Consider the following 17,238-nt stretch of genomic DNA (forward strand, 5'->3'; position numbering starts at 1 on the left):
GACTTGCTTCGTTGCCGACTGGGAGACAGGCAGAACCGTGTCCTAGAAGAAAAGATGATATATTGCCATTAAAAGATCTAAGCGGTCTCCCGCAACTGCGGATCGCTCTTCTCTTTCACCGGTTGCTACGCCTTCTAGATTAGTGCGTCTCACCTGCCGTTATGTAAAAAACATGAGAAACTTCCTCCTTAAGATTCTTATATCGAGAGGAAGAAAGCTCTCCCTACTATTCAAGGGGTTCCCCTCTCTTATTATAGGGTCTCTTTTTATCCATAAACTGTCGTTATTTTTGTTGCAAACCAAGGTGTGTTGCAAGCTGAGATACTCGACGCTCCCATTTCGACCCTGAGGGAGCGTGGTGTTTACAAGCGTGACGTTTCTATAGATGCTAAGCTGGACGCTTATTTAGACACCAAGCGTGACGCTCGGCTGGATGCCGAGCGTGGCGCTCAGCTGGATGTCAAGCGTGGACGCTCGGCTGGACGCTGAGCGTGACGCTCGATGGACCGTTGAGCTGACGCTCGATGGAGTTTTTGTGGACATTCATCATGGGATCACAACGTGATATTTGTCTGCAAGCTCGTCGACAATCTGACTTTCGTAGAGACTCCCATCGAGAGAGTGCAAGAAATTATTACCTCTATATCGGGATTTTTAGTGACTAATATTCAGAAAGCACCTATTACGTCACAACAGCAATCTTCATCAAGGATTGAATCGAAAGGACTTATATCACTGTCTTCAGGAGTCCCCTCTGCCGCTCATATAGAAGAAGGACGACTTAGTAGGATGTCAGAAGAAACTGAAGAGGACCACCTTCTACGTCAGCTTCGTCTGATTATTAGGTATTGGTTCTTTTGCTTCGAGCTTCAGTTAGAGACGAATTCCAACCTGTGGCTTCTCGCTATCCTCCTTCTCAGTTTTCGTTATCGAAAACCGACAAGATTCCTGGTTTGTTCATAAAACTTGCCCGGCGGATGTATGTATAGCTGTGTTTCTCTGAAATACAGCTATATATATATTTATCGGCCGGGTAAGTATGAACAAACTTTATTGTATCTTAACAATATCATAATTGTTAAAAGCAAGAAGTCTCTTTCAACGAAAATAGCTTTTAAAAAAGGTTCAAGATTGGATGGAGTCGAGAAAAGCGCAAAGAAAGACTTCTTTTGCCCAGCCTCTGTCAAGACTATGCGGCAAGGCAGGCATTGGGTGGGATACAAGTAAACATATCGGCGTAAGAATTCTCGCATCGGAATAAGGTGACTTTTCCAGTCTGGTCGACGCTCCAAGGAGGTCTCTCCTTTCGTCAACAAAAGTTGCGCGAACTCCTGATGAAATGGACTACCATCGGAAGAGCTCTCATTCATTAGTCAGAGTCTCTTCCACGAAATAGAATGAAGTTTAGGTACAATAACATAAGAAGTTTGAACTGTCATTTTCGGTCCTCGGTTTTCACTTGAGAAGATTCCTCGAATAATTTTAATTCGTTCGTTTGGAAGAACGAATACAGTATATTTTCACTCTCTCTCTTCCTTGCAGAAGAAAGAATGTAGTAGAGAATTAGCTGTCCAAGTGATTACAATACTTATGTATTTTATCTTTGCGTTATATTACTACTGTATGGATCAAGTCATATACGCACATTGTAATTACTGATACGGATAGTAACCGAAAGGACTCGTATTCTAAGTGTACTTAATCGGTCCTTCCTGCAAACTTCCAGGAGTTTCCGGTGTAAGGACAACGCTAAAATGTATTGTTACAACAACACCAACTCAGCTTCTGCATCTAGCGTATTCGGTTTCGCTTAAATATGCCTGCTTGAGAATTCTCTTCTAATCGATAATAGTAACAGACCTATTCCTTCGTAGAATAGAGTAGCTGGTAACTAAGGCAGAGTAGTGCGAGACGACCATGGATAGCTGCTGTCGTTGTAGATGACGCAGTATATTTAATCGGTACTCCCTGCAACCTTCCAGGAGTTTCCGATTTAGTTTTTGGATATTTAAGCGTAGTGTTATGACAACACAAAATCAGCTTCTGTGTTTAGCGGATTCTGTCTCGCTTAAATATGCCAACTTGAGAGTTTCGTGCTGTTCAAATAATGAAAAATCTATTCCTTCGTAATATGGAGTAGCTGGCAACTCAGGCATAATACTGCGAGAAGTTGAACGTAAGCTGCTGTCACCAACTCAGTATCAGCTAGCTTGCTGGTATGCGCGGTCGTTTAAGTCTCTCTCTCCCGCGGGATTGATTGACGAACCGTATCTCTGCCCTACAATCACGCTCTCCTAATTATGAAGAGCGCAGCCTTCTTAGGGAAGGAAGCATGCTTAAGAGAGGTAATGGATGAATCTGCTGGGGACCATTTCCTCGCTGAAGAAACTTCTTTTCCCTGAAAGGACTGCAATTCAGACCTCTACAGTTTTGTACTTCCGGAAAACTGAAGTAACATAAAAGATCGAGTTATGATTCTGAACATCTCTCAGTAGTTCAATGATCACCTCAGGTGATAGCGAGATGGTGCCAGGCATCCTGACAGAGGTTCAGAGGTCCTGCGACATAATCTAAAAGAATTGGAAGCAATTTGGTTGACTCTCCAGTTTCTCGAAGAATGAGTTTTGGCCGAGTGGACAATTCCACAGCTCTCTCACATCTCAAGAAGAGAGAGCCATTGATGGCCACAGGCACGGAGCGTATCGATCCTCCAGAGGTTAGCTGCACGATTGAAGGAAGTCCGTGCAAAGCTTCTCTATCGACGGCAGCAACTACTGACGTCTGAGTATTCTTTCCTTAGAAGTATGGCAAAAGTCGTGAGGCTACTCTAATAGCCTCTCTTCGAGAGGTATCTCTAAACCGTTCGGCTCTGAGTCTGACTGCGTTCAGACTGTCAAGAAAGTGACCAGAATAAGAGGTTTTTCAAGACTAATGGCTAGTGTCATTACCAAGATAAAGCAGTTCTGCCTATCTTGCAGTGTACCAATCGGAATGGGCCGTTTCTGGAGATAGGGCAGGAAGAATGGTTTTTCCTCCACCTCGACCTTTGTGAATTACATTACTGTCTTCCCTTTCCGTCGGAAGAATGGGATGTACTAGCAGTCTCAACTATTGTACAATACGGAAGTAGGTTGTTGGCGGCCTTTACGCTCAGATATTTGGATCTGCCAAACAACAAAGCCCTTTACGATCTATGAGGTCTGTGGAAATCTCGAAATTGTAGAATATTTCCTGTGTAACTTTTTGCATGTGACCAAAATTCTAACCACTCTAGATAAGACAAAGAGGGCTAGTGAGGTTTAATACATCATCAGAGGTTTTTTGGCTTTAGAGGACATAATGCGGTGTGTTCTCTAAGCCTTTTGTTTTTACAAAGAATGAAAACCTGTTTAATCCTTGGCCCAGAAGCTTGGAAATCAAGGGGTGCTATGGATTATTAGGCAAGAAACAGAGAGAGTCCTGTGACCTGTCAGGGCCCTCAAGTTTTATCTAGTTAAAACTAAAGAAGGTGGAGGTCCTTCGGACAATCTGCGGTGTTTCGTAAAAAGACCAGACTTGCCCAGGTCGAAGAACACCCTGGCATTATTGTTGATGAGTTCTTTTAAAGAAGCTCATTCATCATGTTTGGACAAAGATTTGAAATCTTTTAACTGAATGTTCACGAGGTGAGGGCGTGGCCTCGGAAGCATTTCAACAGAGCATGGCACTCAGTATCATCCTGAGTGCCACGTTTTAGGGAAGCAACTTTGTGTTCATTTCACAATACCTGCGGGATGTGAAGACGACATATAAGATTTGCTGCTCGCTGGGGCCATACGTGTCTACAGACACAATCTTGGGGGCAAGAAGTTTCACTCATCCTATCCTATAGAAAATGGTTAGGAAGAGTTGTTAATTATGTTTATTGGGTCGGCCGCCAGTGGCGGTCTTCTCAATCCTTAAGCCTTAGTTAGATATCCTTAACTTTGGCTAGGTTGGTCAGGTGGTGATATATATTACTTCGTAGCCCTCATGGTATGGTCAATATGGTCTAGTCACATTGTGGTCACGCTCCCGTTGACAGATCATCTAGAACTCGCCAGCTACATAGGTCACTACCTTGCTGGAGACTCTAGTAAAGCAGTAGCAGACTTGGGTGACAATAATCACGAAGTCAGCTATGCTAACAGGTAAGGAACAAAGATGTCAATCATCTGCACGCAATGTGTTTCCTAAAATCCTTTTCTCCAAAGGTGGGATTCAGCTATATATATATCTGCTGGGTAAGTTTCATGAACAAAATGATTTGTTAAGATACAATAAAGTTTGTTCATACTTACCTGGCAGATATATATAATCAAAGTACCCACCCACCTCCCCTCAGGAGACAGTGGGAATAGAAAATCTGGATAGAAAATGGGAATGGTTCTTGACTCCCGCCTCCCATCGGCGGGAATGGGTTCTAACCACCTGGCCGACCACTGCGTGTGCCGGGAGTTTTGAAATTTCTGTCGGACTTCGGAGAAATACAGCTATATGTATATCTGCCAGGTAAGTATGAACAAACTTTATTGTATCTTAACAATATCATATTCGAAGGTACATTCGGCTCGAGAGAGTGCGTGCAAGCTGCTATTACGTGTGTGCGAGAATTCTGTTGGGTCGCTTGAACAATGTCATGATTCATGAGACAAGTGATTGGTTCCTCAATGTATGTTACTTTTTTATTGTTTGTCTTTTTTTCTTTTTTTTCCCCCTCCCAAAACTGATTTTAAGGTGTTAGAAGATTTATAGAATTTTCCTTTGATATACACGCCGTGTTTGGCAGGGGCTAAGGTAATGTTTTGAATGCCCATAGACGGGTATCCTATAATTACAGCTGGATACATATCAATGTTTTGTACAACTATAAAGGTATCAGTAAGCGTGCGCTTGCCCACCTTGTACTGAATTTGAGTTACTCCTACTACACTTGATTCATTATTTCCAATACCTGAAAGCCGTACTCCGGACTTCTCAATAGGGAAGTTCGAAAACAACAGGTGATGAGTCCGCAAATCAATGTTATTAAGTGGACTACCGGAATCAAAAAACAGTGTGAAGGGTCGGTGCTCTAAATTTACGGCATGCAATGTAGGACATAATTCATCTTTACTGATAATAGCATGAATACGGTGAAAGTCTACGGGAACCTGCACTGGTTTTTTGGATTCGGTCATGTGGTTCATAGGAAAATTCTGGGTCTCTCATAGATCTTGTAGGTGATTAAATTTGTTATTTGATTCAAAAGATGTTGATACGAATGACCCAACATCACTCTCTCCCCTGCTGGAGTTGATTACGTGGTATTTGGTTTGCTTTGCACACTCGAAAAATTTGATACTGTGAGTTTGGGTTCGACGGCCCGGGAACAGAATTTCCTGAAGCACGATTTGTTTGTTTCTGATTCTGAACAGCGTTACTGTTTACCTGTTTCTTTTTATAGTAATGAGGATTCTTCTTATCATTGGCAACATTTTGTGTGGTTTTATAGCATTATGTTTCTGTTGGTTACGTGAGAAGCAACGATTGTAAGAATGATTGGAGCTGTTATGAATTGAACAATAACGCATTCAGCAGTCTCCAATCATATGCCCTGTGCGCTTACAGTTAAAACAAGTTACCCCTGCTGCGTTATTACTAGGTGCGGGGTTACTGGGTGCAGAGGTGGCCATCGGGACTTTTTTTTTTTTTTTTTTTTTTTCTTATCACTACTATTCCTAGCGATCCTATTGAAATATTTATATGAATACACTCGTCCACTGCGTAAACGCATATGCAATATAAGATATGAAAAAATGTGTTACAGATAATAACAGAGTCCCCCAAAATGATAAGGTTAAAAACAGATAATATGATAAGAATATTTCCGGAGAACTTCTGGAAGAGAAGAAAAATTTAGCAACAACGATAAAAAAGGCCTGCTGGGCGAGAATCCGCAGTTGAAGATAGATTCCTGCAAGAAAGGAAGATTAAGAATAACGTATAACTCACCCCCAGGAATAATGGACGATCGATCTTGTGTATGGAGAACACTCAAAGTCACACGCCAGAATGAATAAAGAATTGTACTTAGCTTCGGTATATAAGAGGAAGATCTTGCTGTTTAGGTGATGTCACGGCCTTGGTTCCGATGTCGCTTTTCCGCAGTGACCTGAATTTTCAGTTCGCGTTCTGCTCGTTCGGTGTTTGTTTGTTGAATGATTCGTTTCCCGTTGCTTTATTCACGGTGATCCGATGCTGCAGCCCCGTCCGGTTTGTTTCTTGAAGTGCTGGAGACGCTCAGTAATGATACACCCTCTCGAATGATTATTAATGAGAGATGTTTCTTACGTTGCCATAAGAGATTCGAAGTTGCTTGAGGATTCTCTCGCCTTTGTTGACTTCTGATATGTTACATTTTGTTAGTCTTCGGATGATGTGGAGTAGTCCGAGTCCGGGTTGCCAGCAATGTTGTCTTCCGATGGCGTTGACCCGGTAAGCTGCCACCAATATGTGCTATGCCTTGTATAACGAGGCGCACTGTGAGGCTATTTAGACCTGCGATGTTATACGCAAGTATCGTGTGGTATACTTCCCATCCTCGTCTGAGATTGCGACGATAATTTCTAAGTCAGTATCTTCTTTGGGTATAAAGGCGGAGATGTTTCAAACTCATGATGGTAACTTAACAACAACGTATTTGCGAAACTACATTTCTTGAGTAGAAGGCAAGAAGGTGGTAATGGGAACCTGATTTTAGGAGGGGAAGTAGAGTTCTGAGATACAAATGCATTTACAAAAGTATAGGAGAGCACAGCTTAGCTCAGCATACATAACATACAGACAGACGAACATGTGAGAGGAAGTCACGTAGACGTCTGTGGGTTATATGTCAATAGGTTCTCAGGCAAAAGCACTGTGACCTGTTTGACACAACAATGGATTTGATTATCACAGGCAAATGCAGACCAGGGCGCTGCTGATTCAATACATCAAAGCCTAGCTTGCGTCCTGTTTATCAACCTTTATCACACTCCTTGCTATTTCAACAGTGACCCCTTAGGTCATGGTGGTAACTCTGGAACCATTTATTTCCCCAAGTATGGAGACTGGCAAAGATAAGTCTATTATATTCATTGAGTCTCTTCCATTAGATATGAGGTACAAAATAATAAATGAGGAATTTAGCAAATATTGAGCTATTAAGAAAATAGGAATTAAATTGGCAGATACTTTACAGTCCTGACAGGTTTGGATATCTTTTTCAGATTATAAAGAGGCTTTGGTTGCCTACTCTGAATATAGGGAGTCTAGGAAGAATATCTCATGTGCTTTAATAAAAAGGCCCCCTTCTAACCTAAAGGTATATTACCCTAAAAACAGACAACAAAACAATTAAAACATCAGTCTTAATGGGCAGCCCACGTGACCCTGCCTCGGAATTGTGTGATTGTCCAAAGTATGACTAGCAGAGACTTTCAACTTTTGGAAGTAAAGCAATAAAAGAAATCTTTCATAATCTTTCACATTTTCAGTGGTTCAGATTATGATGTTTCTAAGGAATTCTGATTTAATTAATAAGATATAAAAGTAAGTATAGTATATACAAAAACCTCAGAGCAATTAATGAATTTTAGATAAAATTTTTAAGAGTTTCTTGACTTGTTATTAATTTAATACACCTTTTTAGTATGTATGGAAACGTGAGTTAATGTATTTATTGCCTGTTTGTGTTCTAGTATGAAAGCCTCTGCCTTTGTGCAGTTTTTTACTTAATTTTAATTTATTGTTTATTATACTACATGAACTATTTGGTCCCAGTTCCTGGCCTTTGGCCTAGACCTGGCATTTTATCAAATCCTTCGGGCCAGCCCTATGAGAGCTGAGAGTCGTCAGCTCAGTGGTCTGGTTAAACTATTCTTATAATAATAACGCCAATGTCTTTTCAGCTATAGATTTAAGCATTTGTTCACCTGCTGTCCACTTGCACTTCAACTGGTCTGTAGAAGAACTTTTGTATGGAAGTGATCACTTTCCCATACATTTAAAGTATGCTAGAAACATACCTTCTGAATCTCCTATAACGTGGAAGGAGAATGAAGCAGATTGGATGAAGTATGAAGGAAGCTTTCAATTACATCAGGAAGTAGTCATTTGAGTCACACTTAGATGCATATGATTAATGGACCTCAACTACATTGGATAATGCTGAGAAAGATATCCCAAAGACAAAGGGTAAACCAAGCAGGCCTGCAGTTCCCTGGTGGGACAAAACCTGTGGCAGACTGCTTAGAATAGTGAGAAAATACAATAGACAATTTAAGGCAAAACCCTCAGGAACAACTAAAGCTATATACCAATGGGCCTTAGCGAAACAACGAAAATATATTAGAAAAGCCAAAAAGGAATCTTGGCTCCACTATATTAATGGTATCAATTCTAAAATGCCAGAAAGATTAGTATGGAAAAGGTTAAAAAGCTAAGTGGGAAATTTGTTCCATCACCTGCTCCTACTCTAAAAATCAATGATGTCCTTATTTCAAAACCAGTTGATGTGGCAGAAAAATTTGGTGCACATTTTGCTGACATATCAAACTCCAAAAACTTCACACCACAGTTCAATAAGATTCTAAATGCCAAGTGTCAATTAGAGTTAACTCTTAAAACAATGAAGCATATAGCGCTAAGTTCTCACTTAGAGAACAACGAAAGGCTCTCTCATCTTGTGAGTCAACACCCCCTGGTGCAGATAACATAACTTACAACATGATTAAACATCTTCTGGAACATGCCAAAATGTATCTTATGAAAATACTCAATAAGATCTGGGAAACAGGCATCATTCCCCCATCTTGGAAGATAGCCATAGTAGTTCCAATCATAAAGCCAAACAAAGATCCATATCAGCCCACTAGTTACAGACCAGTTTCACTAACAAGCTGTGTCCATAAATTGTTTGAGAAAATGGTGAACTCTCGTCTAATGTGGCACTTAGAGAAAAACAGATTGTTATCTTCTGTTCAGTTCGGCTTAAGGAAAAATTGCTCAGCCTTGGACCCATTACCGAGATTATCAAATCAGATTCAGCAGTGATTTTCCAATCAATCCAAACAGTTGGGGTATTTTTTTTATCTGGAAAAGGCATATGATACAACATGGCGATTTGGCATTGTTAAATGGCTCAATGAAATGGGAATCAGGGGCAATATGTTAAACTTTATCTTTTTTTTTTTTTTTTTTTTTTTTTTTTAATGGACCGATATATTAGAGTAAGAGTCGGGAATAAGTTTTCTTCTTGCTATGAGATGGAAGTTGTCCCACAAGGCAGCTTATTTAGTGTTACTTGCTTTGCCATTGCTATTGATAATACATATTGTGAAATCTGTTTCCGCTCCAGTTAGGGCTTCACTGTTTGTGGATGACTTTGCCGTCTACACCACCACATACGAAGCTGTATCAGCTTGTAACCACCTGCAAAAGACAATAAACGTCATCAGTAAATGGGCTGATGAACATGGTTTCCGATTTTTTTCATCTAAAACTGTGGCTGTTTGGTTCACCAGATGTACCTGCAATGAAACTATTCTCCCAATTTGAAACTGAAGGACTGTCTTATTCCTTATAAAAAAGAAGTAAGGCTTTTCGCAAGTTAACGTGGTGTAGTCACATTGACTCAAAAAATAAAGGCAAAAAAATCCCTTAATATTTTAAAGGTGGTATCGGGATTCAAAACTGGACTATGGCTGTCAGGTATATTCATCTGCCAGCAAGTCCAGGTTAAAAGAACTGGACATAGTTCATAATATGGGATTAAGGATATGTACAGGTGCTTTCAGGACATCTCGTGTTGAGAGTATCTACATTGACTCTCATGAACATCCCTTAGGTCTGCGAAGAGAAGAACTTGGGTTGCGGTACACCATGCAACTTAAAAGCTCTTAAGAGAACCCTACATGAAAAATTTTAGAGGAGTGTAACTCTAGAAAATTTGGTGAAAGATCTACCAAACCTTTTCAAATAAGACAGTTGGAATGTTTAAATGTCATGGTAATTCAGTGCCAAAAAGTTGAAGTAAAACCATCCTCTGTACCCCCATGCCTTATTCCCAAGATTTCCTTATGCTCTTAAGAAAATAAACAAAGAACAACAGTCTGAGGAAGAGATAAAGGCAAATGTTTTGGAGCATGACAGTAAACATGATGGGCAAGTGAAGATTTACACTGATGGATCAGTCTGATAGTGGAATTGGGTGTGCAGTTGGGCATAGAAATGAAATTTACGGGGCAAAATTGCCTGAGTCGGTTTCCACATACACTGCAGAGTTGTCAGCTATAGTTAAAGCTTTAGAAATTATTCATAACACGAATAAGAAAAATGTTGTAATATATAGTGACTCAAAAAGTGCATTAGACTCATTAAAGCAGCTGTATACAATTCATCCTATGGTACAAAAAGCCCAGGAGTGGCTCTTTTGGATTTCGTGTCGCAGGAAATCAGTATGTTTCTGCTGGATCCTAGCTCATGTCGGAATTCACGGGAATGAGGAGGCAGACAGATATGCAAAGGAAGCAGCTATGAGTAATTTGTATCAGGTAACCAAAGTGCCACATGTTGATATGAAGAGACCCATCAAGTTGTACATCTTGAGGAAGTGGCAAGAGAGATGGTCCTCCCCTCTCTTAGCCAACAATAACAAATATAAGAAGATAATGAAAAGCATAGAAAAATGGCCCTCTTCTTTTCAAAAAGAGAGGAGAACAGAAATTGTTTTGGGGCGACTTCTTATTGCCCACACTCTGATAACCCATAAAGTTATTTTAGAAGGTGGCAGTGCACCAGTGTCTGTTAGGTATGATGCTACCTATCGGAGCGCATCCTGGTACATTGTGTAAATTATAGAAAACAGAGGCAGAGATTCCACCTTGATGAAAATTTCTTGCCGATATTCTAGATGCCAGAGCAGACTTTCCTGCACTAGTGAGATTTTTAAAATGTATTAAGATTTTTTGAAGTTTGAGTGGTGTGGTAAATTTTAATTTAGTGATTTTAATTTATGTTGATTTTATTTTGTATTTATTTCTTTAAGTAGTACCTAATTATTATTTAAAAATTTTATTTGTTTTTAATTAAGGTGTAAGTGGTGTTGAATGGATGTTTGCATGTCAGGTATTTTTTGAATTGTAACTTCAGCTGTGGGATTTTTTGGTTGCAGTGTAAGTGGTTTTGAATGAGAGTGAATGGTTTTGTTTTAGTTGCTATGTAACATCAGATGGTCTTGGTCTTGGTTGTGTGTCATTCGGTGTTTTTAATTGCAGTTTTAATTGATCATTTGTATTAGAAATTTTAATTGATTCACGTATCCATTCATTTAATCTATTTCATTCAATCATATAACACTGCAGCGCTGAATGACCTTTGCAGGTCCCAGCACTTGGGCTATACCCTAAATTCCATGATCAATCAATCAATCAACTGATGCCTCTTGATTCCAATATAAATTCTTTATCAATCTTACATCTTTTCCATCAATATTTATCTACTCCAGTATCCTTATAAGGTCTACATATCTAACCCAATCAAAAGCCTTTTCATTGTCAACAAAACAAACATGTAGATCCTTTTTCACTTCTACTGATCTCTCCATCAACATTCTCAAAATAAAAATTGCATTTCTTGTCCCTTCATCTTTCATAATGCCACATTGTTCATTGCCAATTTCTGGGAATATCTTATTTCTTATTCTGTTCAAAACAATCCTTAATATTATATTTGTGATCTGACTCATGATACTGATAGTCCGGTTTTTATTGCACACAAGTGCTCCTGGTATTTTTGGTATTGAGATAAATGCTGATTTATACATCTGTGTTGCAGGCTCTCCATCTTCATATATGCCTCCCACTATTCCCATCAATATATCAATGATGTATTCTCCCAGAGCTACCAACATCTCTGTTGCTATTCCATCATCACCTGTTGCTTTATCGCTTTTCATTTGTTTTAAAGATTCCTCTGTTTCTGATCTGATTATACTTGGTCCCTCTCTGTTGAAATCATTCAAATCTAGATGTACTACTCTATCATCATCAAACAATTCTCCAATATATTCCACCCAGCTTTCCAATATTTCTTTTGACTCCATTGCTGTAGTTCCATCTGCATTTTTAATACCAGTGCTGTTGTTTCTTTTCTTTTTAAAAGTAATTTCTTTCACCTTATCATACTTTCTCCGTTCATCCCTGCTATCCAAACCTTCCACCTCCTCACAAATCTCATCCATCCATTTCTCCTTTGCGTTTGTGCATTCCCTCCTAATAGTTCTATCCAGAGCTCTATATCTATCTTCATTTTTACCCTTTTGTTGCCTTTCATCCATCATTAGGGTGTGGATAATTGTATTCTTGTAATAATCTCAGTCCTAGCAAGCAGGTTGGCCTTATACTTGAGCCACTCTAATCGATTAATGTTGTGCCATCCCCTGTGGGGTAAGGTAGGGACAGGGTCATTTGGGAGTCAGTTTCTCACTTGTGCCATTGGTGGAAGAATGAGCCCCATGAAAGGCTGATGATATCCTTATAAGATTTTCTGGTTTATATTTTTTTCCTCCCCTCTCAAATCTTTATGTCTAGCAGTTGTAAGGATTTGAGTACCCCTGGGTACTACGATGGTGCTCTTCTGGCACAGATGACAACCTCTGCACCCACCATGGTGATTCAAAATTCTCCAAATGTTGATGACTTCTCCAAAAATAAATCTATGAAAAGCAGTAATAATGAATATGATCCCCCTCCTGACTTCCCTTCCCATGGACCCTCTAGCCATGCTTCATTGATGACGACTTCAATCAAGGACACAGACTCCTCTAAGAAATCTTCACCCAAAGTTGAATCCTTAACACAGCCAGGTAGTGTGAAAAATTTGAGAATGCTCCATATCGAAGACTTGCCAGTCAGTTGTGACAGTGAATCTAAATGGGAAACCTGGGTTACCTTCAGTAGCCATGATGAGGCTTTAAAGGCTAGTAGTATGATAAGTGCCACACACACATCAGTCAAGCTACAGTACGAGGTGCCTTGACAAAGTACCCAAAGACTTGGACATTTATTTGCTATCTAAATGAGCTCAAGATAAAGCAGAGAAAAAAGCAGATTGCAGTAATAAGGACTCCTAAACCTCCTATGTGCCCGGTAGTTTCAGCCAAGAAGGAAAATTATAGCCACTACAAATTTTGCAAGTTTCTTCAGAAAAAAAACTGGTGGGAATAAAGAGCAGTGATATTTCTCGTTTGGGAAGAACACTGTTCTTATTCATGCCAAATCCACAACCCAAGCATGCGTATATGCTGACCTTGTGGGACATTAAAAGTGATGAAATGATTATGAAGATCAAACCCCTCTTAAACTTCAGTTATGGTAGAGGAGTACTATTTGATGTAGAAATATATGAAATGACAAAAGAAGAAATTTTAGAAATGTGCCCTACTTCCTAAGCCACTACCCTTATCTACCAGTAGGGGCACAGTGGCAGCACCCTCTAATGTGGCATGTGCATCAACCCCTGTGGTAATGTCCAAGCCATCTGGGTCTGTTGCTCAACCTGTTGAGGCTAGAGCACATGCCTCCAAGGAGGTTAAGAATGCTCTCAACCCAACCACGTTATAATTGTTTCAGGCAGTATCTCTGCCTGATTTAATGGTGACTGAGGAGCAAAAGCACCAAAAGAGGAGCCGTTCCCCCCTCCTCCATCAAATCCAATTAAACTTTGCATTACCCCTCCACATCACTGGAAGCTTCTCCTTCAGCACTTTGTGGGCCTTGAAGGCTCGAGGAGTCTCGGAATGACAGACCAGTAGGGGCTTCACCTTGCAATCCCCACTGGCGTTTGAACAAAGTGTGAGCGTACGCCTGTCTTTCATAGGCTTAAGCCCGGGTAGCTTCTTCTCTTCCTCCATGATGTACGTCCAACGAGGCATTTTTTTCCAAAAAAGGCCAGTTTCATCACAATTGAAGACTTGCTGAGAACTGTAGCCTTCTTTGGTCATCTCCTCGTCGAAAGTCTTCTTAAATGCTTCGGCCGCTTTCGTGTCTGAGCTGGCAGCCTCCCCATGACGTACCATCGAATGGATGCCAGTTCGTTTACGAAATTTCTCGAACCAGCCATGCGAAGCCTTGAACTCTGGGGTTTGCGTTGAAGTCCCTTCCCCTCCATCGTCTTCCGCCTGCGCAATCAAATCGCCGAAAATAGTGCTGGCCTTGTGGGCGATTGCTGTCTCCGTTACCGTATCGCCAGCGATTTCTTTGTCTTTTATCCAGACGAGGAGCAGCCGTTCCATCTCGTCGTGCACGAGGGTTCTCTTGCTGGACAAAATAGTGATGCCCTTCGACGGTGTAGCTGCTTTGATGGTATCCTTCTGTTTAAGGATGGTGCCTATTGTCGACGGATTACGGCCGTATTCCTTTGCGATCACACTCAATCGCATACCAGCTTTGTACTTCTTGATGATCTCCATCTTTGTCTCCAAAGAGAGCATGCGCTTCTTTCCGTGAATTTCAACTTTCTTGGGACCCATGACTTCGTTATCTTGTACGTAATTTACGTATAAGTAACACAATAAAGTTTCCGCACAACACGATAGTATACTGCAACGAAATCACTAACGAATTTATGTTACTAAACGAAATCGTTGGACTGAACGAATGCCGTGTGCGTACGATAGAGATGTTGGTACGAAGAGGCCGAGATAGGTACGCCACCACGTATACGTATAAGATGCATGATGGGAGGGATGCTGTCCAATAGGAGAGAAGGATTTCATGGCTTGGCTAGCATCAGGAACCAATGGGAGAGCAGGAGGATGGTGGCGAGTCTACTAGTACTAAGATGGCGGTGCGAGTTTCAAAATTGTTATCCGGGCGAATCTCGGACTTTCAGAAACCTTTCGTATCTTGAAAACTTTTCGTATGTAGAGCAGTAAAATTTTTCGTATTGGCTTTCGTATCTCGAGTTTTTCATAAGTTGAGCCTTTCATATCTCGAGGTACTACTGTACAGAAGAAAGGTCGTCCAGAAGAAGAAATCAGAAACAAGTTTTTGGAGCATGATGAGAGGGATATAAATGACAGAAAAATGTATACTGACAGATCAGAATCAGTAGATGGAGTGGGCTGTGCGGTGGTGTGTGAGGGGGAATCATATAATAAAGTTACCAGACTCCTCATCCATATTCATTGCTGAAGCAACAGTGATGCTTTTAATCTTGCTTCTGATAAGAAACTTAACTCCACAGTAATATAGTAGAGTGTCTCAAGTAGTTTTCTATCCATCCTTAATTCAAAAGATTCAGGAATGGCCTTTATATCTTTCTGTTCGCCACTAACCAGTCAAGTTTTGTTGGGTTCCTGGGCACACTAGTGTAGAAGGGAACGAACTGGCTGATAGTGAAGCAAAAGGTTCTGCAAGATGTGATTTCTTAACTTATAAGATTTCTTAACTTATAATGTGCCATATTTGGATATGCATCCAGTTATTATAAGATACATTTGTAAGAAATGGCCGCAGAGATGGACTTCCCAAATATTAGAAAAAGTATTGATTTTGGAGTTCATGTTTTAATTGTAACAGAAGATTCGAGATCATCCTAACACGGCTTAGGATTTGCCAGACCTGCTACACCCAGTTATATTTTAGAGGAAACCAGTGCCTCAGTTTAAATATGGTTGAGGTAGATAACTGTATGGGTTATCTTAGAGAATCTGGCTATTTTAATGAGATATGATTTAAGTATATTTAGTAAAAATTTAGTCATTTTTATTTTATATAAAATATATTTTCAGATATAACATTTTGATAATTATTTTTTTATTGGTTTTATCTATCATAACTATTTTTGACATTCATATTTGTACACTGGTATCATTCACTTCTTCATAATTTATCATAATAATTTATATATTTCATTTTCATTAGTGTCAGGACCTAAATTTCAGAATCAATCAATCAGTTAATGAAGAAAAATGTTTTGTATTTTACTGTGAGTGCATTATATTTTCCAAAAGTTTTGAATAGTTTCCAACGTGATTCTTAAAGCTCAAGTGTGTGGCTCTGCCACATTTCAGATCAATGCAAAGCTGCTCACTTCTGCTCTTATGTAGGAATTCAATTTAATGAGGTAGTGGACATTGAAGCAAAAGCAACCACTTTAAATAAAGATCATGTATCAAAGATAAAAAGTGTCCCCTACTCTGATATGAAAAGATCAGTGAGGTCATCCATTGGAAGGAAGTGGCAAGAAAGTTTGCTGTTCTCTTCCTTGCCAGTAATAAAAGATAAAAGTATTTGATATCATTAATTTTTAGCCTACAAATCTGAATAGCAACCAAAAGGGCGAAGACATTTTAACTCTGTTGAGAATTGAGTATACCTGCCTCAAGCATAAGTATTATTATTTTAGATGGTAGCAGTGCACCAGTGCATGCTCATTGTGACTGGTTTATGTTAGTTGAGCACTTTCTGGTGTATTCTCCTAATTTATTAATAACAGGAGCAAGTGGCTTTCAGTAGAAATCTCTAGTGAAGTGATTGAACTTGAACTCTATGTGACCTTTATGCAAGATTTGGTTTATTTTGAAATTTAAATCAGTTATTTATAATGAATTTATTTTGACAAATTTATGACTGAATATATATATAATGGTTATACTTGTGTGAGTTTTAATAACATGTTTTTTTAACAGTGATTCATTCGTGTAATAATTTCTCTGGTGGTGCAAATGACATCTCCATTCCTAGCATTGGGCCAGATTTTGCCATTCCTTCTTTCATTTTTTCATACTTAAAACTGCACTTGATGAGCTTCCTACGTGCACTACAATTTCATTGATGGATTTAGTTAATTGAAAGCCAAAAATCTGTTGATCTATCCATCTGACAAAAGAAACATCTAGAATCATATAGTTCTCATTTTTCCTAGTCAAGCCATGTGCTTAAATCCGATTTTCTTTCCAAATATCCTGTTCTCCTTGAGTTGATGAATGTGAAATGTTAAGGTTCTGTATTTTCTTTCTAGGATACCCAAGAGGTCCATTTAAATCTCCTTTACAATGTCAGCAATGCCTTGAACGAACATGTATGGAATCTAGTAGTTCCTATATTCTGTACATATCAGACTCTGAAAGCAGCGTTGATGAGCAGTTATATAGTAAGTTTTGTTATGTAAATTAATGTAGTTATTTTAAGTATC

At 39.6% G+C, this 17,238-nt stretch overlaps 1 protein-coding gene across 2 annotated transcripts in view; it reads left to right on the forward strand.

Moving 5' to 3' along the window:
* The window catches only part of LOC135205894 (uncharacterized), a 330,705-nt gene that overhangs the window by 265,525 nt on the left and 47,942 nt on the right, over positions 1–17,238 (forward strand). For both annotated transcript variants that reach the window (XM_064237117.1, XM_064237116.1), the window contains exon 7: positions 17,065–17,196. In XM_064237117.1, coding sequence (XP_064093187.1) covers positions 17,065–17,196 — 132 coding nt within the window. The remainder of the gene's footprint in view (positions 1–17,064; positions 17,197–17,238) is intronic.

Source organism: Macrobrachium nipponense, chromosome 11 (genome assembly GCF_015104395.2).
Source record: "Macrobrachium nipponense isolate FS-2020 chromosome 11, ASM1510439v2, whole genome shotgun sequence".
NCBI classification, from domain to species: Eukaryota; Metazoa; Arthropoda; class Malacostraca; order Decapoda; family Palaemonidae; genus Macrobrachium; species Macrobrachium nipponense.